General features: G+C 39.2%; 1 protein-coding gene across 3 annotated transcripts in view; it reads right to left on the bottom strand.

Moving 5' to 3' along the window:
- Window positions 1-555: 555 nt before the first annotated feature.
- The window catches only part of LOC122556538 (protein Shroom3-like), a 79435-nt gene continuing 66526 nt past the window's right edge, over window positions 556-13464 (bottom strand). For all 3 annotated transcript variants that reach the window (XM_043703315.1, XM_043703314.1, XM_043703316.1), the window contains exons 7-8: window positions 12206-12478; window positions 556-3748 (exon numbers count right to left, since the gene is read on the bottom strand). In XM_043703315.1, coding sequence (XP_043559250.1) covers window positions 3494-3748; window positions 12206-12478 — 528 coding nt within the window. In that variant the 3' untranslated portion in view covers window positions 556-3493. The remainder of the gene's footprint in view (window positions 3749-12205; window positions 12479-13464) is intronic.

Below are 13464 nucleotides of genomic sequence, written 5' to 3'. Positions count from 1 at the left end.
CAGCACCACACCTTTTGACTCTAGCCATATAAATGCTGCAATTACAAGAATATGCCAGTGCCTAAGAATCCTGCAGCAAGTTACTCACCTCCTGACACACAAAGCCTGTCCACCATCTATAAGGTATGAGTCAGAGTACAATGGAATACACTCCAATTGCCTGAATGAATGCAACTCTATTGAGATTCAAGAAGCATCCAGAACTAAGCAGACCACTTAATTGGCATCACATCCATAAACATTCACTCCTTCCACCACCAACACTCAGTAGCAGCAGTATGTACCATCTAGGTAATAGACAATAGACAATCGGTGCAGGAGTAGGCCATTCTGCCCTTCGAGCCTGCACCACCAAGATGCACTGCAGAAATTCACCAAGGTTTCTTAGACAGCACTTTGCAAACTTTTGACCACTATCATGTAAAACAAAAGCAGCAAATATATGGGAACACAACCACCTCCAAGATCCCTTCCAAGCCACTCACCATCCAAACTTGGAAATATATTGCCATTTTCTTCAGTGTCACTGTATCATGGAACACCCTCCCTTATGGCATTGTGGATCTACCTCTGCCAAACATATTTTTAAAAAATTCATTCATAGTATGTGGGCCAGGCCAACATTTATTGCCCATCCCTAATTGTCCGAGAAGGCAGTTAAGTGTAAATCACATTGCAGTGGGTCTGGAGTCACACAGAGGCCAGATCAGGTAAGGATAGCAATTTCCTTCCTTAAAAGTCATTAGTGAACCAGATCAGTTTTCCAACAATTGACAATGGTTTCATGGTCATCATTAGGCTCTTAATTCCAGACTTCTACTGGATTCAATTTCTACCATCTCTCATGGTAGGATTCAAATCTGTGCTCCCAGAACAATACCTGGGTCTCTGGATTAATAGTCTATTCACAATACCACTAGTCCATCACCAAATGGGTTGCAGCTGCTTAAGACAGCTCACCATCACCTACTCATGGGCATTAGGAATAGGCAATGAATATTGGCCCAGTCAGCATGAATACAAGAAATAAATGGAAAGAAGACTATTGGGTTCAGATTCACAAATACCATTCATAATGCTGAAAATAACCAAGATATTCTAGTTCTTATATATATGCATATGCAGGTAGAAACTGGTTGTCCTGATTTCTGAATGCAAAGAACAATTTTTGGGGAGCATCATCACCTGACTGAGACTTGCATTATCAGCTGTGCCATACTGGAGAAGGGAATTTGAGACATTCTGTTCAGTCAATAAAACTGATGATAAGCACTTTGCAAAGGAAAGTTATTGAAATGAAGCCTGGAGATAAAAATATGAGTCTATTTGGGGCCTCCTGTTTGGCACACATGCTGCCTATGTTACCTTGATGATATTCTCAAAAGGAGGACCAGATACATTTCTACCAAATAGACCACAAAAGCAGTGGCTCAAATGAAGTGAATCATTGTTTAGGTTGCATTAGATATACTGTGTTCCATTTTGAAGGTCCTACTTCAACAAAGATGTCAAAGATACAAAGTGTACAAAGGAAATTGACTGAGAAAATAACTACATTGGATGAGGGGCTTTAATTGTAAGGGTGAATGAGAGACATTTCATCTTTTTCATTAAAAGGTTAAAGGAGGTTTGATAGTGCAGTTCAAAATCATAAAGGATTTTAATATGCTCCATTGGGATCAAATGGGGAGCTGGTTTACAACTAGAGTCAGTTTAGGGTTGATAAGGGACAAGCAGATTTGTAAATCACAAACCTAAAAGCCTGGGCTTTTTCCAATCTGGGGCCTCTTTTAAATGTAACCACTTCACTTCCAATGAAAATGCACAGCAATGGCCCATAAGGAAAGTGATGTATCAGAAAAGTCTTGGGAAGCTGCTTCCAGCAGAAAGAAAGTTTAGGATGACGGCAATGTAGTTGTTCTACCTCAAACCTTGGAAAGGAGATGAGCTAATTTAAATATTGTGACACAATTATCTGAGTGTTTGAATTGGCCAAAGGCTGAGGTGAAAATAAATGAAGGGGTGGGACAGATTGGTGGTTGAACTTTATAATGAAATGTGTTTACTCTTGTTACTGATTAAGTCAGTATTGGTATATGGAAATGAAGATGATTGTGTTCAAACCATTTGGGTGGAAGAAAGGCATTCTTCCTTAACAAAAGGAAAAAGATTGGAAGGTTGGCAATTACTGTCACAGTTTCAGACCAGTAATAAAACAGCATTACCATCTGTGCTTTGTGTAAGGAAGAAACAATCCAAAACGTTACCAACAACATAAAAGTGAATATCCTTTTGGTGAAGAATTCATAGAAGTTCTAGGTGTAGAACTTTAGACTTACAATGTAACTTATTAATATTTAATAGGTGTGATTGTTTATCAAAGGGAGAATTATTAACACTTTGGACTGGAAATTATTCTCAGAGTCAGACATCATTGGCATTATAAAGACATGTTTTGCAATGAAAACCATGCTACATAAGTATGAATAATATTGGCCCAGATTTTGTAGTGGTAATGGTGGCATTTAATGCCCTTATTCTGCTGAAACTGACCGCAGGTCCATATGTATAAACTTAAACACAAAGATCCAGAAGTTATTGTCAGTGATTTGATGTTGCACCAGAGCTGTGCTGTTCAATTCTTTACAGAATGCAACGTACTCGAAATCATTCAACTGAAAAGAACTTTTCTTATCACACAAACAGTCTTGCTATACAAATGGTGGAAATGGTTATCCTGGAGCAATAACTGGGATTTAACAGCATACTAAATTCATAATTACTGCTGAACAAGTACTAAAATGTAATGCATTTTCAATGTTACATTAAATTTCTCTATTATGATTAAAAATCCACTTTTTAAATCACTTTTTAAAAGTTATTTCATGATAGTTGTACATTAATATATAATCTCGATCCAAAATTATTATTTTACTCTGCAATATGACAGTCAAAATTAAGTATGATGAGTGCATTTGATTTCCTGGTTTGCTGTTTGTGAGAGTTCTTCAATGTGATTAGATGGTCCAGCTTAATAATACCAACATTGATGGACATCCGAATGTGCTCTTGACTTGGCAGCAGACTCAAACTGATGCCCAGAAATGAAAACCACATTGCAGAGATCAATGGATCTTTGTGAACTTACTTTGAGTTTGATGATAAGTTCCAATGCTTTGACACTGACTGCAAAATCTGGGCTGTTGTGGTTCATGATTTCAAAATGATAGATAAAAACTTTCAGTTAGTTATCGACAACCAATAATCTGCTATCAGCTGGCTCTAATTTTACAGCGTAGCCCCAATTCATTTATATTTAATTATCCAATTCAGTTATTTCACATGGAAACAATAAGAGTACAGTAAATATTTGCTAGTTTTGGAATGAATTGCTTTAACCTACTTTGTAAGCTGGATTTCTAAATCACTTTTCAACATTAATGGGAGTCATTTTGGGAACCTAATAATCAGTTTAATAAACAGCAAAATGAAATCATATCTGAAGGATGTTTTCAAAAAGTTCAAGTTGCTCCTCAGTTAATTTGAGATCCTCTTCAAGTTCTTTTTGTTTGATTAGTAAAGCTTTTCTCATTTGGATAAAATATTCACAGTGCTGAAGCTGTTCCTTAGTGAGGTAGTTTGTTAGGATACTGAAGATCACTCGTTCCCGGTGGTCTTGATGTTCCTTCAGTCCTCTGGCATCTTCATGCTGGCGAGAGAGTGTCCGGTGCCTTTCATTCAATGATTTCTAAGAAAACAGAACATCTTTTTAACCAGAAAACCATTTGCTGTTAGTGGCTGTAGTAAGTCAGACAATGTGCTGTGTTATATGCATAGGAACATTCTACTATATGAAACAAAACATGTGATTCTGCCTTTAAAGAGAAGTTGTCTTAAAGTCATGATTTGGAGGTGCTGGTGTTGGACTGGGGTGTAAAGAGTTTAAACTCACACAACACCAGGTTATAGTCCAACAGGTTTATTTGGAAGCACTAGCTTTCGCAGCGCCGCTCCTTCATCGGGTGGTTGTGGAGGTTAAGATCATGCTCACAGAATTTATAGCCAAAGAGATCCAATGTCATGGAGATGTGATACAGTAAACAATCTTAGATTTAAACTTTCATCTTTTATAATGGGATATGCTGGTTTCTGTTCTTTGATATGTAAATCCCAGAGCTTCTTTTAAATTACATTCTCAAAATAGCTCAGGTTTTTAAACAATAGGAGTGAAGTCTGTCTGTGTCCCAATGCTATGTCAGACTGACAAACCATCTGTATAGTTTAACCCATCACACATACATACACATACACACATATACACATACATTCTATCACGTGCACACACTCACATGTACACTCAATCTGTCGCTTCCACATGCGCACACATATAAGCTTATGGGGTGAATTTGTTTCTGCAGAATTACATTCCAGTTGCTCAAAAACTTCATGAATCCATGTAAAATTCTGTAAAGCTATGCAGAAGGTTTGTCAGTCTGACATAGCATTGGGACACAGTTAGGCTCCACACTGATTGTTTAAAAAGCTGAGCTATCTTGAGAATGATTTGGAGGTGCCAGTGTTAGACTGGGGTGGACAAAGTTAAAAAACATACAACACCGGGTTATAGTCCACCTGCTCCTTCATCAGGTGGTTGTAGAGTATAAGATCGTAGGACACAGTATTAATAGCAAAAGTTTACAGTGTGATGTAACTAAAATTATATATTGAAAAACACCTGGATTGTTTGTTAAGTCTCTTAGCTTTTAGAATGACCGTGCTGGTTTCAGTTCTTTCATACGTAAATCCCAGAACTTTTTTAAAGTTACATTCTCAAGTAAACGTTGACAATAGGTGCCATATTGGCACAGATAACGCATTGAAGGTGTGAGGTGCCCTGTGTGAGACTGCCTGTGCCCCAATGTTCAGACTGATTCTAATCTAAAAAAGGGATTTACAGAATCTTACATGGATTCATGCAGTTTTTGAGCAAAACAAAATGCAATTCTGCAAGTACAAAAGTTGAATGTCTTAAATATAAATGTCTTAAAGTCGAATATCTCATCTGAAAGTGTACTGCTGACAATGTTGTACTTCCTCAGTGCTGCATTAGTTCTGAGCATTTACAAAGTATCTCATCGTTATTCACAGTTAGTAGTTCACTGATAGTTTGAAAAACAATGGTGGTTTCATAGATTTGGCAGCACTGTGGAAGTATCCTAGGGCTTAGCAGAACAGAAGGGTGTAATATAGGTTTCAGCCTGTTATAAACTTTAATGAGGTGTGGAAATAGTAAATCAGATAATGCAATGTAACAACATTGGGTCAGCTATCTGCATTTGGTAACAACATACAATGGAATCATAGGATATTTCCATTGTGCAATAATAGTAAAAACCACGGCAATCTTGAGAAGGAGCATTCCCAAATTCATTCAGTGTGGTTAAAGAATGGGGAGCACTTTGCAGGTCTGAACACACAGGCAATTCCTCAACATTTCAAAAAATATGCTCTGGCTCCTTTTACATTCACCTCATTGGGTTAATCTTGTTTCAGTGTTTTATCCAAACAAAAATCTGACCACTCTGCAACACTTATAATAGTCTTAAAAACTGAATATTTATCAATATCAGTGATGTTGTAATTTTACACACCAAGATCAGCAGCATATATTTTGAAATCTTCAAGTGTCTTACACAGTTTCTTTGTTATACATTAAAGTTATAAACTTCCAGAATCTTTCAACCAAATTTCTATTCTTTAGCAAAATGCTGGCTAATGTGAGAAAGGCCAGAGGATGCTGATTAAATTTGAGTTTGGTTCTGGTTTGTTTTATCTCTCATTTCATCTTGCCATCAGATTTTTCCAGTGATCATTTGAATAAGTTTATGAGAAAAGGTTAAAGACTCCAATTTCCTCAGCCAGCATTTTCAAATTAGGCATTAAGCTCTGATATACATTAATCAAATCAGCTTATGAGTTCTAAGAAGCCTAAGAATGTGATACTTTTAGGGTGACTTTCTTGTTCATTATTGCCCAGGAATGTTGATCCCTTCTCTAAGTAGTTGATGCAACATGTTTGACCTCTTTTCTTCACTAAGATTCATTACTGTGCTGCTAAACAGATTAGGGGAATCAACACCTGATGATGAAATAACAGCATGTGCTGATTCAGCTTGAATGCCACATTCAACTCTGTCAAAACATTTCAGAAGCATGAAGGCAGTCGTTCACAGAATATATGATTGCAACTCTAGGTTTTGGGGTGGAAATGCTTTTGATTCAGGTGAACACAAGTGGTCACGTCTTAATGACTTCTTAAAAATTCACAAACTCAGGTACTTCACATCCATGCCATGCTTGCAGCCAGAATCAATTTATCCAGTTGATGCATATTTGCAATTTGGCTAATTGAATTATTTCTTAACTATGTTGGGACATGTTATAGATTCATAGAGTCATAGAGATGTACAGCACGGAAACAGACCCTTCGGTCCAACCCGTCCATGCCAACCAGATATCCCAACCCAATCTAGTTCCACCTGCCAGCACCTGGTCCATATCCCTTCAAAGCCTTCCTCTTCATATACCCATCCAAACGCCTCTTAAATGTTGCAATTGTACCAGCCTCCACCATATCCTCTGGCAGCTCATTCCATACACGTACCATCCTCTGCATGAAAATGTTGCCCCTTAGGACTCTTTTATATCTTTCCTCTCTCACCCTAAACCTATGCCCTCTAGTTCTGGACTCCTCGACCACAGGGAAAAGACTTTGCCTATTTATCCTATCCATGCCCCTCATAATTTTGTAGATCTCTATGAGGTCTCCCCTCAGCTCCAGGGAAAACAGACCCAGCCTGTTCAGCTTCTCCTTATAGCTCAAATCCTCCAACCCTGGCAACATCCTTGTAAATCTTTTCTGAACCCTTTCAAGTTTCACAACATCTTTCCAATAGGAAAGAGACCAGAATTGCACACAATACTCCAACAGTGGCCTAACCAATGTCCTGTACAGCCGCAACATGACCTCCCAACTCTTGTACTCAATACTCTGACCAATAAAGGAAAGCATACCAAATGCCTTCTTCACCCTCCTATCTACCTGTGACCCCACTTTCAAGGAGCTATGAACCTGCACTCCAAGGTCTCTTTCTTCAGCAACCTTCCCTAGGACCTTACCATTAAGTGTATAACTCCTACTAAGATTTGCTTTCCCAAAATGCAACACTTCGCATTTATCTGAATTAAACTCCATCTGCCACTTCTCAGCCCATTGACCCATCTGGTCCAGATCCTGTTGTAATCTGAGGTAACCACTGTCCACTACACCTCCAATTTTGGTGTCATCTGCAAACTTACTAACTGTACCTCTTATGCTCGCATCCAAATCATTTATGTAAATGACAAAAAATAGAGGACCCAGCACTGATTCTTTATGGCACTCCACTGGTCACAGGCCTCCAGTCTGAAAAACAACCCTCCACCATCACCCTCTGTCTTCTACCTTTGAGCCAGTTCTGTATCCAAAGGGCTTGTTCTCCCTGTATTCCATGAGATCTAACCTTGCTAATCAGTCTCCCATGGGGAACCTTGTCGAACGCCTTACTGAAGTCCAGACAGATCACATCTACTGCTCTGCCCTCATCAATCTTCTTTGTTACTTCTTCAAAAAACTCATAAAGTTTGTGGGACATGATTTCCCACGCACAAATTCATGCTGACTATCCCTAATCAGTCCTTGCCTTTCCAAATACATGTACATCTTATCCCTCAGGATTCCCTCCAACAACTTTCCCACCACTGAGGTCAGGCTCACCGGTCTATAGTTCCCTGGCTTGTCTTTACCGCCCTTCTTAAACTGTGGCACTACGTTAGCCAACCTCCAGTCTTCAGGCACCTCACCTGTGACTATCGATGATACAAATATCTCAGCAAGAGGCCCAGCAATCACTTCTCTAGCTTCCCACAGAGTTCTCGGGTACACCTGATCAGGTCCTTTGGATTTATCCACCTTTACCCTTTTCAAAATATCCAGCACTTCCTCCTCTGTAATCTGGACATTTTGCTAGATGTCACCATCTATTTCCCTACAGTCTATATCTTCCATATTTGTTTTATTCGTTTACATTTTAGTACTGAAATTATTCTTTTCATAATCACAAATGCTTTTTGTGTGACTGCAGCAATGATAAACTGCTTGAATTTCTTAACCTAGTTGATCACACTATCTGGCAACACTCCATGGCCACTTCCCTCCCTATCCTGTAATCTCTTCCAACACCATAATACTCCAAGATATCTGCACTCATTTATTCTAGTTTCTTGAGCATCCCTCTCTGATTTAAACCATTCTGACACAGATGGCCATGTCAGCAGCTACCTATGTCCTAAGCTCTGGAATTCCTTTACTACACTTTTTTACCTTTCTAACTCACTTTCCTCCTTTATAACACGTTTGTTTGATTAAATTTTTAGTCATCTGGCATAATATCAGCTGTATGTCGTTATGTGAAATTATCATATTATAAAACTTTAGGATATTTTATACATTAAATCAAAAGGGCACTGTAGAAATATGTTTTCTCAATATAGCTATATTTTTATATCAATACAGCTGCTGACATAATTTGTTAGTGCATGAAGTAATCGAAGTTCTACACTATTCTTATCTGCCATATGTTCCTCCATTGTGCTGCATGCTTATATTATTTGGGACATTAAAACATTTAACCTGACACCACTCCTAATTTCGGTATGTATAGTAACATGTAACAGTCTAGCAACAATAACAACTTTGAAAAGTTAAGTAAAGTTCTTCTTTCTGATCAATAACAATTTCTGGTTTTCTGTCATTTATTGCTGAAAAAAGACACATTTGGTCTCAACTTTTCACCTTGCACTCAAGAGGACAATTCACATGAATTACCAAAGTAAAGGTAAACAGCCTTTATAGAACGTGCGAGGAGAATTCTAATTAGTTGTCAAGTGAACTCTGATTGCTAAAGCCTTTGCCACAGAAACTGGACCAGTTAATGATGACTGACAGTTAACACCCAGACATTGTTTAAATTGTAAATGACATAGCTTGATTCTGATTAATTAAGGGATTGCCATAATAAATGAACTCGACAATGTTTACCACCTATTTTCTAAAGCTGAAATATACAGTGTGTCCAGGTACACAATCCTTTATCCATACCTTTGGGGTCAGTTGGTTTTCAGAATTTGAAATTTTTCGGATTTTGGAATAAGTGACAGTTTAACAGTCATAGAGTCATAGAGACATACAGAACAGAAACAAACCATTCGGTCCAACCCATCAATGCTGACCAGATATCCCAACCCAATCTAGTTCCGCCTGCCAGCATCTGGCTCATACATTCCAAACCCTTCCTATTCATATATTCATCCAGATGCCTTTTAAATTTTGCAATTGTACTAGCCTCCACTACTTTCTTTGGCAGCTCATTCCATACACGTACCACCCGCTGCGTGAAAAAGTTGCCCCTTAGGTCTTTTATATCTTTCCCCGCACACCCTAAACCTATGCCCTCTAGTTCTGGCCTCCCCCAGCCCAGAGAAAAGACTATGTCTATTTATCCTAATTATGCCCCTCATGATTTTATAAATCTCTATAAGGTCACCCCTCAGCCTCCAACATTCCAGGGAAAGCAACCCCAGACTACTCAACCTCATCTTTCCGATAGGAAGGAGACCATAACTGCACGAAATATTCCAACAGTGGCCTAACCAATGTCCTGTATGGCTGCAACATGACCTCCCAACTCCTATACTCAGTACTCTGACCAATAAAGGAAAGCATACCAAATGCCTTCTTCACTATTCTATCTAACTGTGACTCCACTTTCAAGGAGCTATGAACTCCAAGGTCTCTTTGTTCATCAATACTTTCTAGGACTTTACCATTAAGTGTATAAGTCCTGCTAAGATTTGCTTTCCCAAAATGCAGCCTCTCACATTTATCTCAATTAAACTCCATCTGCCAATTCTCAGCCCAATTGGCCCATCTGATCAAGTTCCCATTGTAATCTGAGGTAACCTTCCTTGCTGTCCACTACACTTCCAATTTTGGTGTCATCTGCAAACTTATTAACTATACCTCTTATACTCACATCTAAATCATTTATATCAATGATGAAAAATAGTGGACCCAGCACTGATCCTTGTGGCATTCCACTGGTCACAGGCCTCCAGTCTGAAAAACAACCCTTCACCACCACCCTCTGTCACCTACCTTTGAGCCAGTTCTGTATCCAAATGGCTAGTTCTCCCTGTATTCCATGAGATTTAACCTTGCCAACCAGTCTCCCGTGGGGAACCTTGTCGAACACCTTACTGAAGTCCAAATGGATCATGTCTACCACCCTGCCCTCATTAATCCTCTTTGTAACTTTTTCAAAAATTCAATCAACTTTGTGAGACATGATTTCCCTCTCAAAAAGCCATGTTGACTATCCCTCCTCCGTCCTTGCTTTTGCAAACACATGTCCCTCCTGTCCCTCAGGATTCTCTCCAACAACTTGCCCACCACTGACATCAGGCTCACTGGTCCATAGTTCTTTGGTTTGTCCTTACTACCTTTCTTAAACAGTTGCATCACATTAGCCAACCTCCAGTCTTCCGGCACCTCACCTTTGACTATTGATGATACAAATATCTCAGCAACAGGCCTAGCAATCATTTCCCTAGCTTCCCACAAAGGTTCTAAGGTACACCTGATCAGGTCCTGTCGATTTATCCACTTTTATGCATTTCAAGACATCCAGCACTTGGTGAAATAAAAAAATTCTTACTGAACAGCTGACTAACCTGAAAGTACTATGAGCGCTGAGATAGACTATGCCTGCCAGTGCTAGACCATGCTCCACATCACACCTGAGTGACATGGAGTGGTTGTGGAGTTGGATTTACTGTTTGCAGTCCAAACAACCTTGTTATGGAGAAAAAACTTCATGAAAAAGACTTCCGATTTTGAAACTTTTCGGATTTCGGGTAAAGGATTGTATAGCTGTACTTGTGCTTTCTATTTGGATAGACAGGGCTCTATGTATTAACAGGGGAGATGGTGGCATACTGACATTTAACCATGTCCACATCGTATGGAAGATTACAGGAAAAATATAAGGAGCCTTCATTATTACACACAAGTACACCACATTGCAAGCCTGGACAAGAAGCTGTGTTGAGGGAGGATATTCCCGGAAATGCATCCAGGGAAGTTATTTGGGTGGAACTGAGAAATAAGAAAGGGATGATAACCTGATTGGGATTGTATTATAGATCCCCTAATAGTCAGAGGGAAATTGAGAAACAAACTTTTCAGGATATCTCAGCTATCTGTAAGATGAATAGGGTAGTTATGGAAGGGGATTTTAACTTTCCAAACATATTCTGGGACTGCCATAGTGTTAAAGGTTTAGATGGAGAGAAATTTCTTAAGTGCGTACAAGACAATTTTTTGATTCAGTATGTGGATGTACCTACTAGAGATGGTGCAAAACTTGACCTACTCTTGGGAAATAAGGCAGGGCAGGTGACTGAGGTGTCTGTGGGGGAGCACTTTGTGGCCAGCGACCATAATTCTATTTGTTTTAAAATCGTGATGGAAAAGGATAGACCAGATCTAAAAGTTGAAGTTCTAAATTGGAGAAAGGCAAATTTTGACAGTATTAGGCAAGGACTTTCGAAAGCTTGTAGGCAGATGTTCGCAGGTAAAGGGACGGCTGGAAAATGGGAAGCCTTCAGAAATGAGATCACGAGAATCCAGAGAAAGTATATTCCTGTCAGGGTGAAAGGAAAGGCTGGTAGGTATAGGGAATGCTGGATGACTAAAGAAATTGAGGGTTTGGTTAAGAAAAAGAAGGAGGTCATGTTGCGGCTGTACAGGACATTGGTTAGGCCACTGTTGGAGTATTGCATGCAATTCTGGTCTCCTTCCTATTGAAAAGATGTTGTGAAACTTGAAAGTACTGTACAGTATTTTGTTCATGTCCCAATTATGCCTTCCTCTGTACTTTAATTACCACAAGAAGGGGACACCAAAATCTACATAAATCAATTGCTAAAATCACTGGGAAATTTAAAATATTCTGGTAATAACAATTAGAATATTTTTATCTCCTAGGCTTTAGTAGTAGCTGAAGTAAAATGTCAAACTGAATATAACTTAATTATTATGACAAACCTTCTCTTCCACGTCAGTGGCCTCACTGACTTTACTCAGGGCACTTTCCACTCGCACCAGACGGCTAGATAGACACAGCAGCAAGTTCATCACCTTGTCCAGATCCTCAATGAATGTGTTGTATTTCTGGACTTCATTAGGCGTGCAGACTTCATTCACCCAGGCCTGGATGTCATCACCCAGTGTGCTATTTCTTTTGATATCCACATTTAAGCCAGCTTTAACTTCCTGAAGCTTTTGAAGTTTACATTTAATGGTGTTAATTAACTCCTTCTGGAAATAAAAAAGCAAAATAGCTTTTAACACGCACATTATTTTCAAATCTATTAGCAATTTTATATCTGTTTGAGAGTTGGCAGGCGTGCTTTTAATATGGGGCGTAAGAGCCACAAATGGGGATTAAAGCAAATGACAAACTGCCTGGTTCCTGCAACTTGAAGCCTGGAAGAATTTAACCATGGTGTCCATTTGAACTAGCAGTGAATGGGAATGCATCAAAAACACAGCAAAACTGCAGCCACTATTTATACTACCAGTGTCTCCTATACCTGCCAGGCAGTAGGTAGGACTGGAATGTGCTCCTTTGGTACAGATCCCAGGAAGAGGCAACAATATTGGATGAAGAGATCTGTGCATTATGGGCAACAAATCATGAATCTATTTAAAAGGTTTGAATTTTATAATTTTGCTGAAGGGGTACCTTGTCTTGAAGTTAGCGGCACATTTTCAGGAGTGTACTCATTCTGCTCAATATTAAAATATCAAAATATATACTTTTTTGTATTCACTCATGGTGTCGCTAGCTAGCCAGCATTTATTGCCTGTCCCTAGTTGTCTTGAAATATATAGAAACATATAAATTGCAAAGCAAAAAACGACCAAGGTGTACGTAGTTTGTCTTTTGCCAATTTGCCAGCCACATGATATCACCAGAAAGCAATACAGAAACAAACCTCTGTGTAACCAGCAGAGTATTGAGTACAGGAGTTGGGAGGTCACGTTGCGGCTGTACAGGACACTGGTTAGGCCACTGTTGGAATATTGCAAGAAATTCTGGTCTCCTTCCTATCAGAAAGATGTTGTGAAACTTGAAAGGGTTCAGAAAAAATTTACGAGGATGTTGCCAGGGTTGGAGGATTTGAGCTATAGGGAGCGGTTGAACAGGCTGGTGCTGTTTTCCTTGGAGTGTCGGAGGCTGAGGGGTGACCTTATAGAGGTTTACAAAATCATGAGGGGCATGACTAGGATAAGTAGACAAA

Source organism: Chiloscyllium plagiosum, chromosome 14, assembly GCF_004010195.1.
Source record: "Chiloscyllium plagiosum isolate BGI_BamShark_2017 chromosome 14, ASM401019v2, whole genome shotgun sequence".
In the NCBI taxonomy this organism is placed as follows: domain Eukaryota; kingdom Metazoa; phylum Chordata; class Chondrichthyes; order Orectolobiformes; family Hemiscylliidae; genus Chiloscyllium; species Chiloscyllium plagiosum.
Note: the sequence above shows the minus strand (reverse complement) of the source record. Positions and strands in the feature narration are given on the sequence as shown.